Source organism: Pseudonaja textilis, chromosome 5 (assembly GCF_049901715.1).
Source record: "Pseudonaja textilis isolate UNSWEBS1 chromosome 5, rPseTex1.2, whole genome shotgun sequence".
Taxonomy (NCBI): Eukaryota; Metazoa; Chordata; class Lepidosauria; order Squamata; family Elapidae; genus Pseudonaja; species Pseudonaja textilis.
In genome coordinates, this window is record NC_141994.1 from 10643158 (window position 1) to 10660789 (window position 17632).

The 17632-nt window shown below is 40.7% G+C and overlaps 1 protein-coding gene across 1 annotated transcript in view; it reads right to left on the reverse strand.

Moving 5' to 3' along the window:
- TRABD (TraB domain containing) overlaps positions 1-17632 on the reverse strand; it is a 39238-nt gene that overhangs the window by 18352 nt on the left and 3254 nt on the right. Inside the window, exons 2-7 of the mRNA XM_026714100.2 lie at positions 13356-13417; positions 11255-11333; positions 9337-9503; positions 8589-8729; positions 3244-3354; positions 158-297 (exon numbers count right to left, since the gene is read on the reverse strand). Coding sequence (XP_026569885.1) covers positions 158-297; positions 3244-3354; positions 8589-8729; positions 9337-9503; positions 11255-11333; positions 13356-13379 — 662 coding nt within the window. The 5' untranslated portion in view covers positions 13380-13417. The remainder of the gene's footprint in view (positions 1-157; positions 298-3243; positions 3355-8588; positions 8730-9336; positions 9504-11254; positions 11334-13355; positions 13418-17632) is intronic.

Sequence of the window (17632 nt, forward strand, 5' to 3'; positions counted from 1 at the left end):
CAGAAACACAAGGCTGCGCCGCCCACATGGCCCGCGGGAACCCTCCCCGCCCATTCACTCCATACCCGGCAAACTACCCTTTCAATGCATTTACCAATGTTTGCACAAGCATCTAGTACCCTTTGAGAAGTATGCAGTCTGTTCAGTAATTGCCTACCTGATTGGATCAGACAGGAAACAGAGGCCCCAAGCAAGCTTTATTTTTTGCCAGATAGAAAGTGCAGCAATGGCTCTCTTGAATGTGACTGGAATCGGTCTATCTCCAAGGTGAAACTTGCAGAAAGGCACTTTACTCGCCTAGAACAGGAGTCAGATTAGCGCTGCATAAGTTTCTAACAGCAAAGATACACAATAATACTGACATCCAATGTCTTTGTTCATTTTTACCTTCATTTATCAGTAAAGACAAGCTGCCCATTGGAAGATCCGGTCATGATTCAAATAATAATAATAATAATAATAATAATAATAATAATAATAATAATAATAATAATAATAATAATAATTAGTATTAGTATTAGCATTAGTATTAGTATTTTGGGTTCTACGGAATACTGAAGCTAACCACAACCCAGGTGCAAGAGAAAGCTTTTGATATATGTGGCTTCCTGGCAGTAAAACAACAACCAGATTTTTGAAAATAAACTTCTAGGGGGGTTTAAGGCCCTGGGCAAATGAAAAGACTGAATGGGTCTTGAATGGGGAACTGGTGGGGGGAAGGAGGATGGTTGCAATTAAAAACTCCTTTTTGCAAGTAAAATCATTTCTGACTTTCCAAATTGCTAAAGTGGTTTAGATTTCAGTCAGCAGAAGGTGACTTAAAAAAGTGCACATATATTTTGTTTTTATACTATACAGACTGAAGAGGCAGCTAGACTGGGAACTTAAAATATGTGGGATCAATCACACCAGGAGGATTCATTTCATCCATTGAGCGAATCTGGAACACTTTTTGGATTCTGGCGGCCAATATTATCCCTGAGAATTTAGTAAGGCAACACCACTGTTCAAATTAAACGAACTGAACGTTGCCTATATTTGCCTCTTTCATTTTAGTTATCATCCATCAGATAGATTCAAGGGTTCAATGTTCACCAACATTTTAGACAAATTCCCGCTAAGCTTAAATGTTCGAGAAAGGCTTTAATCTACAAATAAAGGTAAAGGTTCCCCTCGCACATATGTGCTAATCGTTTCCGACTCTAGGGGGCAGTGCTCATCTCCCTTACAAAGCCGAAGAGCCAGCACTGTCCGAAGACGTCTCCATGGTCATGTGGCCGGCATGACTAAATGCCGAAGACGCACAGAACGCTGTAACCTTCCCACCAAAGTGGTCCCTATTTTTCTACTTGCATTTTTTTTTACATGCTTTTGCACTGCTAGGTTGGCAGAAGCTGGGACAAGTAACGGGAACTCACTCGTTATGCGACGCTAGGTATTCGAACCGCCGAACTGCCGACCTTTCTGATCACCAAATACACAGAAATAATGAAGAGAAACATGTCTTCAGAGCAAACAAGAGGACAGTTGTGGGCCCAGGTGTGATCTAACAACAGTGCTTCTAAATCTCAGCAACTTTAAGATGGACAGATAGTTCTCAACTTACAACCATTTGTTTACTGACAGTTCAAAGTTATGAAAAAAGTAACTTATGATCCATCCTTAGAGTTATGACCATGGCACCACCTACACGGTCATGTGATCCATGTTAGAGTGCTGGCTCACATTTACAGTGGTTGCAGCATTTGGGGGGATTATGTGATTATGATGTGTGACTTTCCGAATTGAATTCTGACAAGCAAAATCAATTGGGAAAGTCTAATTCATTTAAGGACCGTGCGATTCTCTTAACTGCATGATTTAACAGCTGCGGTGTTTTGCTTAAAGACTGTGTTAAAAATGGTCATAAAATCAGGTCCGATCATGTGATGACTCACTTTGTTACCCCTTGGCTGTAAATCAAGGACTACCTATAGGGATTTCAATTCCCAGAATTCCCTAGCAAGCACATTGCTAGAGATAGGACTTTGCTAACATTGAGAAACATGGAGTATCACAGTTATATGCTGATGTATGCCAGAATACAGGTTATCTTCATTTTATGACAATTGAGCCCAAAATTTCTGTTGCTAAATGAAACATTTGTTAAGTGTTTTACCTCATTTTACGACTTTTCTTGTCATAGTTGTTAAGTGAATCACTATAGTTGTTAAGCTAGTAACATGGTTGTTAGGTGAATCTGGCTTCTCCATTGACTTTGCCACCATTATAAATAGGAGTCATTTGCCAAGCGCCAAGTATTAAGAGCTGTGGTGGTGCAGTGGTTAGAGTGCAGTACTGCAGGCTGCTACTGCTGACTGCCAGCTGCCTGCAATATGGCAGTTCGAATCTCACCAGGCTCAAGGTTGACTCAGCCTTCCATCCTTCCGAGGTAGGTAAAATGAGGGCCCAGATTGTCGGGGACAATATGCTGACTTTGTAAACTGCTTAGAGAGGGCTGTAAAAAGCAGTAGATAAGTCTAAGCGCTACTGCTATTGCTATCTGAATTTTGATCACATGACCATGGGAATGCTGGAAATAGTTATAATTGTGTAAAACGGTCGTAAGTCACTTTTTTCAGTGTCGTTGAAATGAACTAAATGAACTGTTGTAAGTTGAGGACCAACTGTATTTTGAAAGCTCTTTCAAATTCCTTGGCTATGTGTCAAATCACAATCCTTGCAGATCCTTGACATTAGCACTGAGATTGAAACCCGTAACAGAGAAGCACAGACTTCAATGGGGTTCTGGGACCAACTCACCGCAGCCAGTTCGCTGTGGGACAACTGGCTGCAGGACCATTCAACGCTGTATTAATCACATACTTTTATTATTGGTGACCACGTTTTCATTGAAATTACTGTAACTTGTCTATTTCCGGATTGACTTTCTTCATTTTATTACTTTTGGTCATAGTTTGGTCGAAATGAACTTTTGTATTTGTAGTGAGTTTTTCCACAACAAGTTGGACACTGAGAATTGTCCCATTCTGTTTGATGGATACTTTTTAAAAAAAAAAAGGGGGGGGGGTTTAAAAAAGAATTTCTTCCCATTTTTAAACAATAGAAATTGGCCCAGGAGAATCTGATGAAATAAATGGATATCTCCTTTCTTTTTCTTTTTTTAAGCTGCGAGTCTTTTGCAATTCATAGTATTGCCTCAGGGGAAAAAAAAAAGTATTGTTATTTTTATTTTAAGCTCACCTCTTTGAAAGCTTCCCTGAATTCACCTCCAGGAGCCATTCCTAATTGTTCTGTGATATGTGCAGATACTTTCAGCAGCAGCATTTGCATCAATCCAGACATGAGCCCATTCTGACATGAGGAAGGAAGAGACTGTCATTAAAATGAACGTGAACCGAATAGAAGAAATGACAAATATAACTCCATTAACACTCTTGTGAAAGCAGGAAAATAGCTATTCTACAATTTGGAGCTGGCTTTCTACCAAATTTCCTACAAACATATAAAGTGTATGCACACCCACACATGCACAGAGCTATTGCAGTGGTAACGATGGTGAGCGAAGAGCACAGTGACAAGTTCTAGTCTTACCTTAGTTATAGAAGTTGGCTCTTTCAGCTCGTAACAGGGAAGCTAAAAACCATCTACCTACCAGCCACCACTGGACTAATATGATAGCTTATGTTATTTATTTGATTTCTATAGCTGCCCATTTCATCCAGTGATTCTGGGCAGCATCCATCATAAAACATAACAACAGTTCGAACAGGACAAAATAAATACAAATGGCACCAAGTAAAACTGTTACTGTGCATGGCAATGCAACCAGGAAATGGGCCCCTTAACGCAGGGGTCCCAGGCCCTCAGTCCATGAACCGGCACCGGTCCGTGGCATGCCAGAAACCAGGCCACACAAACAAGCAAAGCTGGATGCTGGCAGCATGTGAAAGCACGCCCCTTCCGGTCCACAGAAAAACCTCTCCACAGAACCAGCCCCTGGTGCCCAAAAAGTTGGGGGGCTGCTACCTTAACGCACGTAAGGCCTAGGCCCCCTCACACACAACCAAATCTTCAGAGTCTTGCAAAAGGGAAGCAGGATCGGGGGGCCTCTTGATACCTGAAGGGAGAATATTCCATAGGAGAGGGGCTATGGAAGTCAGGGGTGGGCTGCTGGGGGCTCGCAGGGGTTCGGGAGAACCCCTAAGATTCTGTGCAGTTTGGAGTACCCCCCAAATCCCACTCCTGGCTGACCCCACCCACCCTGCCCCTCCCCTCCCCTCCCCGGGGAGTCCCCACGCGGCTTCTTTTGGATGCAGGTAAGAGCAGGGCGTGCGTGGAGGCTCGGGGAGGGTGAAAAACAGGCCTCCTGGAAGTTTGGGAAGGCGGAAATGGGCCCCTTTCTGGTTTCCAGAGAGCCTCTAGAGCCCGGGGAGGCCATTTTCACCCGCCTGGAGGCTCAAGGAAAGCCCCTGGAGCCTGGGGAGGGAAAAAACACACATCCCCGCCATGGTGCAGGAAGTCAACTAGGCCAGTGGTCCCCAACCACCGGGCCCCGGACTGCTACCGGTCCGCCTATTTTGCTTGGGCGCCGCCATCTTGTTTCGACGGCGCTTGAGAAAGTGCTTCCAGGTGAGCTTGTCGGTCGTCGGTTGGAAAGCGGTGTTTGGGTGCTGAAGGAATCCTCGCGCCTTAGTTTTGTCGAAGGGGGAGGGCGGCTTCGAACAAAGAGCTGTCCTGATGGCAGTGGAGTCTCGCGTTACTCAGGAGGAGATTAAGAAAGAGCCCGAAAAGCCCATCGACCGCGAGAAGGTACAAAGGAGGAGTTGAAGGTGGCGGGGAGAAGCGGGGGACGGCTGGCTGGCTGGTCACTCGGCTCGCCTTGCCTTGGTCGTGCGTACTGATGCCGGTACCGGTCTGTGGATCATTTTGTACCGGTCTGTGGTACAAAACAGGTTGGGGGGCCACTGAACTAGGCCATGCCCACCATGGCCATGCCCACTCAGCAACCGGGCAGAGAACCCTTTGCTAAAATTTTTGAAGCCCACCCCGATGGCAGAGAATGCAAGTCTCCAGGCTCTTGCTCCCTGACATTCCTTTGCTAACAGGAACGGTAACACCCCCACCTCCCTGACTGAATGGGAGGGTAGAAACAACCAGGAAGAGACAGTCCCTAAGGTAACATGGCTCCAAGCCATGAAGGCTTTCCAGCTGACCAGACTATCCATGGCCTATGCGGTCGTCGTTTCTTTAACTAAACAGAATGACCGTGAGTGGCTTGGGGGGGAGAGGGGGAAAACAGTGCTAGCAGTGGCAACTTCTAACTTCCAGTCAGCTTCCCCATTGACTTTACTGGTGGAACTCAAGCAGAAACCTTCCTTCCTTCGTTCCCCTCCCCGTCACAGCAGACAGGGGTTGAGAGATTGGCTGAGAAGCTATTACGAAACATTGAAAGATTATGAACTGCAGCAACAGCCTATCGTACTGAACCAATTTCCCCAAATTTCATTCCTTTGGAAGTCCTGGGTCATGGATTTTGGATGCATTCTATAAGTTATCCCATTTGAGGTATGTTGATTAAAAAGTTGTTGCCCCCTGATGCGCCATTTTACCCAGTTGAAAGGTCATAACAATGAGAATGCTAGTAATATAGAGATAACAGGAGCCTAAATTGCATCTGGAAACACTGGTAAACATTGCAGCTCAGTAAGCAATTGTCTTATAATGTGTCAAATATCCAAGACCCTTTACTTCCTGTGAAGCTTCTGAATACTCTTCAAGGGCAGCCCCATGCCGGTACGTTGTAGTAGTCAATACAAGAGCTAACGAAACCATCAATGACTATGAACAAAGTCTTCCAATCCAGCAAAGCTTCAACTGGCATATCCCTCTAATGTGGTGCAAAGGCCCTCCTATATATGATCCATAACCTTCAGTATAACCTTCAGTAGACTGATTCAAACTAATAATTATATGCATATAATCCAAAAGCTACTAAAAACTCTAATCATCTGTTAATTTCCTGCCTGAAGAATCAAAAGGGAAGAAAATAGTTCTAAAAATATCTGACTCGTCCTAGCATAATAATGTTTATTGTTTCAACCTTCTTGTCAGGGAACAGTAACACTAATTCCTTAAATAAATCAGCAATTGAACAGTCCAATGCAACACATCATTTATTTTCCTCTTACTTAAAACAAAAAGAGGTTTGTTTGTTTTTAATTGCTGATTTTCCTCTTTAAAAACAATTATGTAGCATTCTGCTTCTTTGCTAATAATGGTATGATCTCAGTTGAATTCCTTTGCCATCAGACTGTACTTTTACGTTAAGACAGAATTTCTAAATGTCATTGGTGCTTGTTGCGGTTGCTGCTATGGTTAATCTTCAATTCGATTCACAATCCGGGACTGGTAAAAAATTAACAATGCATTGTTGTTGTTATTGTTATTAGCATATGGCATTGTTACAAGAGCCAGCAGATCACAATGCAGTTACAGAGAAATTAAGTTTGGCTTGCCGAGATACCAGACCTGTGGTAGGACATGCTTCTGCATTTTTGCCAAGATGCTCCACAGGAGGGCAAGCTGGCTTCACACCAGACAGAAGGGAAGGCCTAATCCCCCCCCCACTTTCAAGAACTGCGTCACAAATGGACCGCAAACGGGAAGGTTCAGACCTGTGATCTGCCTGCCTGCAGAAGAGTACCAACTCGTCTCTCCACCAAAATGGTACCTATCTATCTACTTGCACAGAACGTGCTTTCAAACGGTTAAGTAGACAGACAATGAAGCAAGTGACAGGAGCTTATTCTGCCACACAGTACTAGGGCTTGCAATGCCGGAGCTGAGACGCCTCCAGAGTCATTAAGTCACAGCCACCTCACCTTCCTTTGGTGCATGTCAGCAGACATACACAAAGGCTGAACAAAGTTCTACACTGCCAGTTTGTAGGAACTAAAACATTCAGAGAACAGCACTGCAGACCATACTATCGTTTCAAACAGCTTTCCCTAAAATAATGTCATTGTTATATATTTTATCGTTTTTTTGTTATATATTTAGGGTTTTTTTAAAAAAAAACAAAACCAGAGTTCTTTATTGACAGAAGAACTCTACCCCGTTCCCCCGCAAAAGAAAAAGAGATTATATTTCCTATTTCCAAATGTAGATTAGAAAATCATTCTGCTTTAGGTACATCGTTTTGTAGACATTGCTGTAACTTCTAAATGTTGCAATATTTGCACTATGTAACAGGAAACAGAAATTTTTCTTTAGGGTGAGTCACAGGTTACTGATCCCTCATTCTCTGCTCATACTCAGTAAGGAAGAAATAGAAGTGTTTAGAATGTGAAGTCCAGTCTGCCAAGAACATTATCAAAAACTTATCACATGTCTTGGTTCTCTGCACATTGTTGGAAGTTGCACCAAATAATCACATTTCAAAATGTTGATTTATTAGATTGTCCTTTCAAAAAGATTTAACGTAACTGAAATTTTCATTTTTAAAAAATCTTCTTGAGTTGCATTTGGGGCCCTCTCCCTTAAACTATTTTGAGCCACGGTGGATCAGTGGTTAGAGTGCTGTACTGCAGGCTACTTCTGCTAACTGCCAGCTGACTGCAATTTGGCAGGTCGAATCTCACCAGGCTCAAGGTTGACTCAGCCTTCCATCCTTCCGAGGTGGGTAAAATGAGGACCCAGATTGTTGGGGGCAATAGGCTGACTATGTATATCGCTTATAGAGGGCTGTAAAGCTCTGTATATAAATAAAAGTGCTATTGCTATTTAGGTTATGTATTTTAAGGCTGTTAAAGAGTTCAAGGTTCTTCAGAGGGTTTGAGGGTACAAGCATAGCTTCTGTGTGCAACTCCTTTAAAGCATCAGAGTTTTTCTCCCATGATCAAATGGCTGCTGAGCAATTCTGCCGGAGCCTTATTTATTATACCCCTGCATACTCTAGAAAGTATTTCCTTCTCCACGACTACAAACTCGTCTTTCCTCTTCTCTCTGCTCCTTGTTTTACTTCCAACCTCTTTCAACCTATGCAATGACTCATTTCAACTTTAAACAATAAAAAAAACGGACACAATGTCCAGAGCGTGGCTGAGCAGAAGAGGCCAAGTCATATTAGCTCTTTCACACAACACTGCAATTCACCTCCGTACCCCTTCTGAAAAGCAGTGAACACGAAGAAGTGAGTTGTTCCTCCTCTCCCTCAGAGTCCGACTCTACAAAGGGCATGACACAAGATTATGGGAGTTGAAATCCAGAAGTCTTAAAAGTTACCAAGGTTGGACAGCCATGACTTAGATTTCAAAAAATGGTTTTGACCCTTTTCTGAAGGAATTTCAGAAAAAGTTGGAAAATTTAAACTTACACAAGTTTACGCTTGCATTCACAGCTGTGCTCTATTGCTATACACCTGTGGAAAAAGCTACAAAAAAAACCCCTGATGTCATATTATATACTTAACACCAGCCTCAGTGGCAGCTGGCTATAGAAGTAGGAAAGTTATGATTTGAATCTCTTTGTGAAGAATTATCTCACAGACCCAAAACAAGTAGACTTTATCACCGAGGAACACATACCTGCTTTATAGCTTGCTGAAGCTTCTCCAGATTAATTTCTTTGGCTTCCTTTAGCAAAGTTCTTTCATCCATTTTTAACATAGAAACTCTATACTGGCACAGCTCAACAACAACCACATCAGGCTGAACCTCCTGTATTGTCTGCAAGAGATGGATTCAGGCTGAAACCTACAGACAAAATTAAAAAGAACCAACCTGCAACCTTCTATACTAAATTGCTGAATAGCCTCATCAGAGATCTCTTTTAAAACACAGTATAAAGTATAATAAATGTTTCTGTTCTGTTTTGAAAATTTTACAAGTTTAAAGTAGCTTCCAGTGTTGGAGCATTCACAACTAAATGTAACTACATTATTAAAATGACTTAAACAATCTTTTTTAAAAAGAACTTTTAGATACTCGCCTTTCTAGAATTCTTATAGAAGTTAACAAAAGAGATAGAAGGCAACCCTTCTTTTCATGTAAAGAAAGGATTTTTTTTTCACATCAGGATTTTTGTCCTAAGGTTTCACATACTCCATTTTCCTTTAAAGCTTCAGAGTTGTATTAAAGCCACAAAAAGATCCTCAAACTAGATACTCATAGATTACGTATTTATGTTACAAAAATGATTTGATAGAAACTTGAAACAAAGGTATGTTCTCTTCAACTATAAAGAAATTCTTTTTCTTGCATTTTACAAAACTATGCAAGATTTCACAGAAGATCATCTATTAAAGGAAAATCCACTGCAAATATCAATAATTACCTTTACTACATCTTTTTTGCTGCTATCGCTGAAGTGGGCCGTGCCGACGACATAAACTTTGGAGCCCTCTTCAGTTGCAAATTCCGTCACAGTGCTTGGAAGGCTGGGTTTCTTTTGTCTCTTCTTCATCTTCATCTCCAGAAGTATCTTTAAGGCATCTGCATCAGCTTTGTGAATGAAAACAGTGACATTCATTCCAGATATTCATTGGCTAACCCTTCACAATCCTACCCATCTATGCAATGGAAGTGACTAGACTGGGTTAAGTTTGCTGGACTGCTTTTACTAGATTAACCTCCATTTTGGGTTGTGAACTTTGGGGACAAAAACAGGAAGGTTTCAGAATGTATACCCTAAAACCTTTCCATGCCATTCACCCTTTTTGTGTGGCATTTTGAATCTATTTGCAAAAGCCTTAGAACTGTTCACAGTTCATAGATGTAAACAGTTCACAGATGTAACACAGTTCACAGATGTAACACAGTTTTATACAATCCAATTTTGTTGCATGTCAACAATAAAAAAAAGCCGTACCAAAGACAAGATGATTCGCATCTGTCATTCTCTATTCCAAATCACTAAATTGGAGAGAGTTGCTGTTTGCACAGGCAATTTTTCATATAACACTCAACAATTTAAATATCATCAAACAACTTAAGCAGCCTGCCCACAAAAATTAACTTGTTTTACTCTAGCCATTAAATCAGAAAGCAGAACACCAAGAGTTATCTGTAATAAAAGATCTCTGTCCAGGAGGACATTATAACTATAAAAATCCTGTTTACATCAGTGTTCCTCTAAATGCAAAAACTGGCAAATAATTGCTAATTTGTCATCCTCTGAACTACCTGGCTCTTAAATATTTATTTATTTGTTTGTTTGTTTATCTATTTATTTATTTTGTCAAGCAATTATAACAGGTATAAGTATAAACATAGTTATTATGGATACATGAAATGGATACATATAAGAAAAATAAAAAATAAAAGAAACAATAGGAGAGGGACGGTAGGCAGGTTGGTGCGCTTATGCACGCCCCCTACAGGCCTCTTAGGAAAGGGGTGAGGTCAATAGTAGACAGTCTAAGGTTAAAGTTTTTGGGGTTTGGGGAAGAAACCACAGATACTCAGAATCAGTATACTCAGAATCATCAGAACTCTAACACAATTTTGGAATTAACCCTTACAGTCGTTACTATATTAGACCTGCCAGTTTAAAAATTCATTGTTGATGAAACTGTCATTATTTCATTTAGGGTTTTTTTTAGATACAAATATTCTATTTCATCAAAATATAGTAGATTAAAAAGCCAGGTTACCAAAAGCAACAGCTCCAAAGACAAAGCAAAGCTAATAGGAACCACTGTCCATTAAATCCTATTTTTTTAGTAGCTTTCTGGTAACACATTATTCTAAGTGCCTTTAAATTAACCTTTAAATTACATTAAGCAAATAATAATGCAAAGGTCTCAGACAATCCTGCAATAACAGGTTTATTTTTTTTCACCAAAGGAAGTTATAAAAATGTATCAGTAATAGGTTGTGCACACAGAAATTTCCCAAACATATAACTTTACAAGAACAAAATGTGCTTCTTTCTACCCTTGTCTAATATGCCATCTTTTATGATACATGTATAGGTTAATCCAAAGTAGAAGTCTTTTTAACACGGAGTTGTCAAAGTCACATCATCATGGTGGCTTCATGTGACGTATGGGGACTTTTTTCCCATTCACACAACCAGGTGTGCTTGTGGCCACTATGTGACGTATCCAAGCCCATCAAGCTCTGACTCTTTAGGCTACAGCAGTTGTAAACAAGACTTAACTTTTTCTGAGAAGCCCTAACTTTAATCAAAACAGCTTTGAAAAAACAACAACTATGAAGCAAACCGGCTTTCCCGTAAGGATAAAACATACAAATATTGGATGCGATATCTGAAGCATCTTCTGGCCCGTCGCCTTCTGCATTAGGTAAAGCCTCTGATTCGGCAGCAATCTGTATGGAATAAAAATAAAGTATGCAGGACAAATTTTTAAACATTATTTTTTTAACATTCCGGTTTACACCACTCAAATACATTCACTATTGGCACTGGTTGTCGGTTAAGGAACAAGTCAACTTACAACTTCAATTATTTTACTGCTTGGAAACACGCTGTAATTGAAAAGTACAGGCAATTCCAAGTGTACTGTATATAGTTACAATTAACTGACCTAAATTTAAGGTTGCGCTCAGTGGTGGGATTCAAAATATTTTACTACCGGTTCTGTGGGAATGGTTTCGTGGTGTGGCTTGGTGGGTGTGGCAGAGGAAGGATACTGCAAAATCCTCATTTCCTCCCCACTCCTGGGGGAAGGTTACTGCAAAATCCATATTCCCTCCCCACCCCATTAACCTGCTTTCCAGCTCCGTTCTCCTATGCAGGGCAACCAAAGAAGACCCAGTCAATCAGCTGGGACTTGGGAGGCAGAGAATAGATGGGGGTGGGGACAGTCAGAGGTGGCATTTACCGGTTCTCCGAACTACTCAAAATTTCTGTTACTGGTTCTCCAGAACTGGTCAGAACCTGCTGAATATCACCCCTGGTTGCGCTAGTCATTAAGAGATCACATGATTGTGGCTTTTTTCTCATGGTTGTTAAATGAACGCAGTGGTTGTTAAGCAAACCCATTGTGTACAGTAGGTATTTTTTTGCCAGAAACCAGAAGAAGTAGGCCAGCCACCACATAGACTCCTGCTTCACATGGTTGCAGGTGCCGCAGCCGTGAAGCGAGACAGGTGTTGGGGCTTAGATGGCCTGGCTGCAGGGGCCCTAAACCTCTGTGGGGCACATGGGACAGCTCCAGCACCCCCCCCGCCTCGTGCCTCAGCACCAGCACGTCCCTCGGCCTCCTGCTCCGTTGCGGCTGTAAGCAAGCAGGAGAAGTGCGCTAATGGCGCCTGAGTTTACAAGCTGTCTTTTATCTCATGATTGTTAAATGAAGCAGTAGTTGTTAAGCAAACCCATTGTGTACAGTAGGTATTTTTTTGTCAGAAGCCAGAAGTAAATGCCATAAATCGTGGTCATGTGGCCAATGGGACTCTGCCAACGGCTATAAACATGGGCTGATTGCCAAGTGCCATAAATGCGATCACATGACTGGGGGGGCGCATGCAGCCATTCTAGCTTTGAAAATAAGTCACACATCACTCTGAGGAGATTAACTGAAAATTTGAACAGTCCTAAGTGACTAGTTATAAGTTGAGGATTACCTGTATAGGACCTACCTGAAAGTAACAATACTGTAACATGTTAATTAACAGTTAGCCATGAATGCACTGCGCATATGGCAATGGAGGCAGGTGAGTTTTTTTTTCTTCCTTTTAGAGGTGGATGTTTTTTAAAGGATGGTTCTCAACCTTCCATGCAAATGCATTTTGGGCTATTTGCCACCGAAAGATTCGTTAGATGGAAATCAAGCACACCCTGCCCTCTCCATGTGAAACAACAGGCTATTTCCTTAAGGCAAGTCAATGAGAAATAAAGTAGCTGTATTAAGCAAGTTCTGCTAAAAAAAAAAAAAGATTTATACCCATTTTTTTATGCAAATGAATGCTCCAGGTTTATTAATTAAAACAAATACTTGAGAATGGCAGTATATAATCCTACAGTTCTCAGGGTAGAAGGAAGATCTCTTGGGGGTTTCTGCTGTCATAGTGTGTACTTTGGTAATTTATAGTGCCCTGCAGGGCAAGTATGCACAAGAGTATAGCTTCTGATACTTGATTTTCAAGGCCTAATAGATGGATAACCTTTATCTTTAGATCAGTCATCTGTCTAACCTAGCCTTTCCCCCACTTTAATGTCTTTGAGTCTGCCTGCTGGGAGTTATGACAGTTGAAGTTCCCCATATCTGGAGTTTATCAGGTTAGCTTGCATCTTCTGCTTGTACATTGCACCCATTGCAAATATCTGCTAAACATACCACCAGAAGTATTTTTCCTAGTTACATAACATATTGTAATTTGCAAATTTACCTCTTGCTGTTGATCCCCCTCCATCGCTGGAATGTCCCTTATTCTTGCCAATCAAATGAGACCTACAGAAGAGAAAAGAGAAGCTCTCAGGACACTGTATTGACAAAATTTAAAGTATCTACTCAAAACTTACCAGCTCAAGCCACTAATCAGAGCTAATCACAAACGTCTGCTTAACAGGCAGTATCCTGCCAGAGCTGAAATCCTTCGGCAGGCAGCTCTTTCCGCCAACTCCCAGAGGTGAGAGGGAGCCTTAAATCCAAGCAGAAAGCAGCGAGGCAGCACACCAAGGTAAAGAGCTCAGGGTGTCTCAACCATGTAAGGCAGCTGTCTCAAACTCAATTTACCTGGGGGCCGCTGGAGGCGGAGTCTGGGTGAGGCTGGGCCGCATAAAGGATTCCACAAAAAACGTTAAAAAAATATCCTCAAATGCCGCACTAATATTATACTTTCATATCACGGTGGGGGCCACAGGATATCGTCCTGCGGGCTGCAATTGGCCCGTGGGCCGCGAGAATGAGACCTCTGATGTAAGGGAAGCTCAGCATAGGCCATGCGTACATTTGTCTTCCCTCAGGGGCTGAAAATCCTGTCTGGATTTCATCAGGGAAGATTTTCAGCTCCTGAATAGAAAGGAACATGGTAAGGACCACAAGATGCTCAGAGGAGTGAGATCAATCCTGGGAAACTTGGTAAAGGTTGCACAGGAGTGTCTCTTCATTCTCCATTCAGAAATTCTGGCCTGGATTTTGGCAAGGAGCTCCAGATTAGAGCCTCCCAGGGTTTCCCTCTCCCAAAGGGCTCCTTATCTGGGATTCTGTCCATTTCAAATGCTATTGATATCATTTAACAAGTGTAACCTGGAGTGCTGGCTTTGCAGTTATTGAATAAAGCAGTCATGTGGGCATCTCCTTGTTCAATGACCAAGATTCTGGTCTCAATTGTGGCTGTAAATCAAGGACCACCTATATTATCATTATGATTTTTTATAATTTTAGCCTTCCTGTGGAATTGGTTTCATAGTTTGGCCTAACCAGTAGGGCCGACATCTACTTCCTTCCCCAAATCAAATTCTAAAGTTAAAATCACAGGGTATAACAGAATCTTCTCCACACATAAGGCTATTTTCTCACAAAAATGTGCAAGGCATAAACTACAAATGCATCTGCTGAAATAGCTGTAGTCCACGAAAGCCTAAGTCACCTTAAATGTGTTAGGCTTCAGGTGTTGCAAAACTATTTTCTCTTTCTTTCTGCCAAGCAACAAGGCTATTTCTTTCAAAGTTAAAAACTTGGAAAGTGCTCAAAGAAATTAACTACGTATTTATTTCTGCAAGTCCTTTAAAGCCAAGCTATTTATCACAAGAGACCATGATAGCTTACTGCTATCATACAATTGGTATCACTGTTGTGGTGGGGTAGCATTCATGAATGGAAGAAAAAGAATGGATATGGACAGCAAATCCACACTTTCAACTCCCATTGTATTCAGTACAATGCTACTTCCCGCTCTTTTATTCAGGTGACTTAGTGCAGTGGTCCCCAGCCTTTTTTGTGCCGTGGCCCGGTACCGGCATCATAAAATCATCCGCGGCCTGGTACCGGCATCAGCACGCATGGCAAAGGCAAGCCGAATGACCGGCCAGCCAGCCGTCCCCCGCTTCTCCCCGCCACCTTCAACTCCTCCTTTGTACCTGTGTCGATGGGCTTCACGACGGCTTCGGGACGGTCGCTCGGCTCGCCTTGCCATGCGTGCTGAAAGAATCCTCGCGCCTTAGTTTTGTTCGAAGCCGCCCCCCCTCAATGAAACTAAGGCGAGGATTCTTTCAGCACCCAAATGCCGCTTTCTACCCGGAAAAGCTCACCGGAAGCACTTTTTCATCAAAACAAGATGGCGGCACCCAGCAAACCAGCGGCCTGGTAGAAATTGTTCCACGGACCGGTCCCGGTCCGCGGCCCGGTGGTTGGGGACCCCTGACTTAGTGCATTGGGAGTTGAGGATAGTTAGCCTAGTAAACACTAAAGTTGTACACACTCCTTCTACGTAATTTTTTGGCATATGAGCCAAAAAGTTTGAATCAGATTGAATTACAAATAGCTGCAATATAGTCATTAGAATGGAGTTTAGAACATGGGGAAAAATGTATCCTTCAAGAGTAATTATACCTTAAAGATTGTGTATGAAAGTTGCATCAGGAAGAACTTTTTCCAAGATTAAAAAAGTATCAGATACGTTTATCTAGTACTGGTACTTATACTAGTAATACTAATTGCACACAACAAATTTAAACAATACCACTGATAGCACATCAAATGTCCAAACTCATTTGTAAGATGATGGTGCCATAGAGTAGAAATTAACAATACTGAAGAAACAGACACAGCTCTTTATACATTTAATTTTCTCATTTAATTACCAACTTAACATTTATACTCATACTTAAATCAGAAATGCTACTGAATGCCCCTTAGCTGAAAGACATAACGTTATGAATAATTCTATTTTTAGATCTGCTCTGTTCCAAATTTAATTTCTAATGTCCCGGAACTTACTGAATAAATCTGTACAAAGGCACTCAAGTTGTAAACAATAAATTGCAAGCAATAATTTGCACATGTGAGTTAAGTGTAACTAGGACCTGGCTAAGGAAGAAGCTTAAATTTTCACTACAGATTTGACTAATTTCAGCCCTCTGAATTTCACTTTGTTCATGTTTCGGTACACCCACTCTTTTATTTATTTGGTTTTTATGGATCTAAAACGTGCTAGTGAATAAGTACTTGATGGAAGAAGTTAAGTTATTAACTGTGGCTTGTAAATATGACAGACGGAAGTATAATTTTAGCTAAATAATTCACATTTATGCCGGTAAGTCCTCCACTTATTACCACAATTGAACTCAAAATTTCTGTTATTGAGACATTTGTTAAATGAGTTTTGCCCCTTTTTACGATCTTTCTTGCCACAGTTTTTAAGTGAATAATTGCAGTTGATCAGTTAATAACATAGTTAAGTGAATCTGTCTTCCCCATTATTTTGCATGTTGAAAGGTTGCAAAAGGTGATCATATGACCTTAGGACACAGTAACAGTCATAACTATGAACCAGTTGCCAAGCATCTGAATTTTGATCACATAATCATAGGGATGCCATAAGGTTGCCAGTTTGAAAAATGGTCATAAATCAATTTTTTTCAGTGCCGTTGTAATTTTGAACAGTCACTAAATCAATTGGTGTAAGTAGAGGACTACCTGTACTGTGACCTTCAATTGCACTCTGTTGCAACTATAGAAAATCAGTCAGTATATGATCATCCACCACTGGCTTTCTAAGGCTGGACATCTTTGAAAGTAGCAATCTGCTGTTCTGTTTATTTATAAATAGAGTATATTATAGGGAGTATAAATCCCTAACTGTACTTAGTCCCTAATAAACTATGTAATAAAATCAAACTTAACTCATGCCTCTTCAATAAAAAAATTCAATAAAACTATTTAAAGAATCTCATTACATCATATTGCTAAAAAGCAGAAAACTATTGCAAAATTCAGTTAAACTTGATCAATTTCCATGAATTCGTCCTAGTATTTGCATATTTGCCATTCTAATATGATATGCTATTTTTATTTTAACACCACAGTCCAACATGATCCAATTGTCTATCTGCAAGTTTGGTTTTAGCACCATTTGTCTTTGCATAAAACATCCATACTACAGTTACCATATGTTTGCTCTTTATGAAACAGGACTCTGTTAATTATCTCCCAGTATTTGTCAGCAAATTGAAGTTTCTTATTTGATACTGACATTTTCAACAATCAGAATACTTCTTATTCATCTTAGTTATAATTTTAATGTCTGACCAAGTGTGAGTCAACTTTTTTTTGAATATATGAAACCAGAGAAAATCCAATTTTCTCGTCTCCACAGAAATATCTAAATCTACTTAACATTTTTAATTTATTCACATTTGATTTTTTTGTTTTAAAACAACCTATACAAATTTATTCTTATTATTCCTTTTTCAGACTCTGACCTAGTCCAGTACAGCTGATTAGCTTTAACATATTTCAGTTGAGTTTGAAACGTTTCAAAACATGGATAATGAGATATCTAACTTTCTCTAAGTCACCACATTGATTTATCTTAGAAAAGGATTTTAAATTTTCAAATGTTAAAAATGTAATTGCCCTAAGAAACATTCTGGTATAACTGATCTAAGAACATATTCAAGTTTACTATCAGACACTGAAATTCACCTTTGGGACAATCACAGT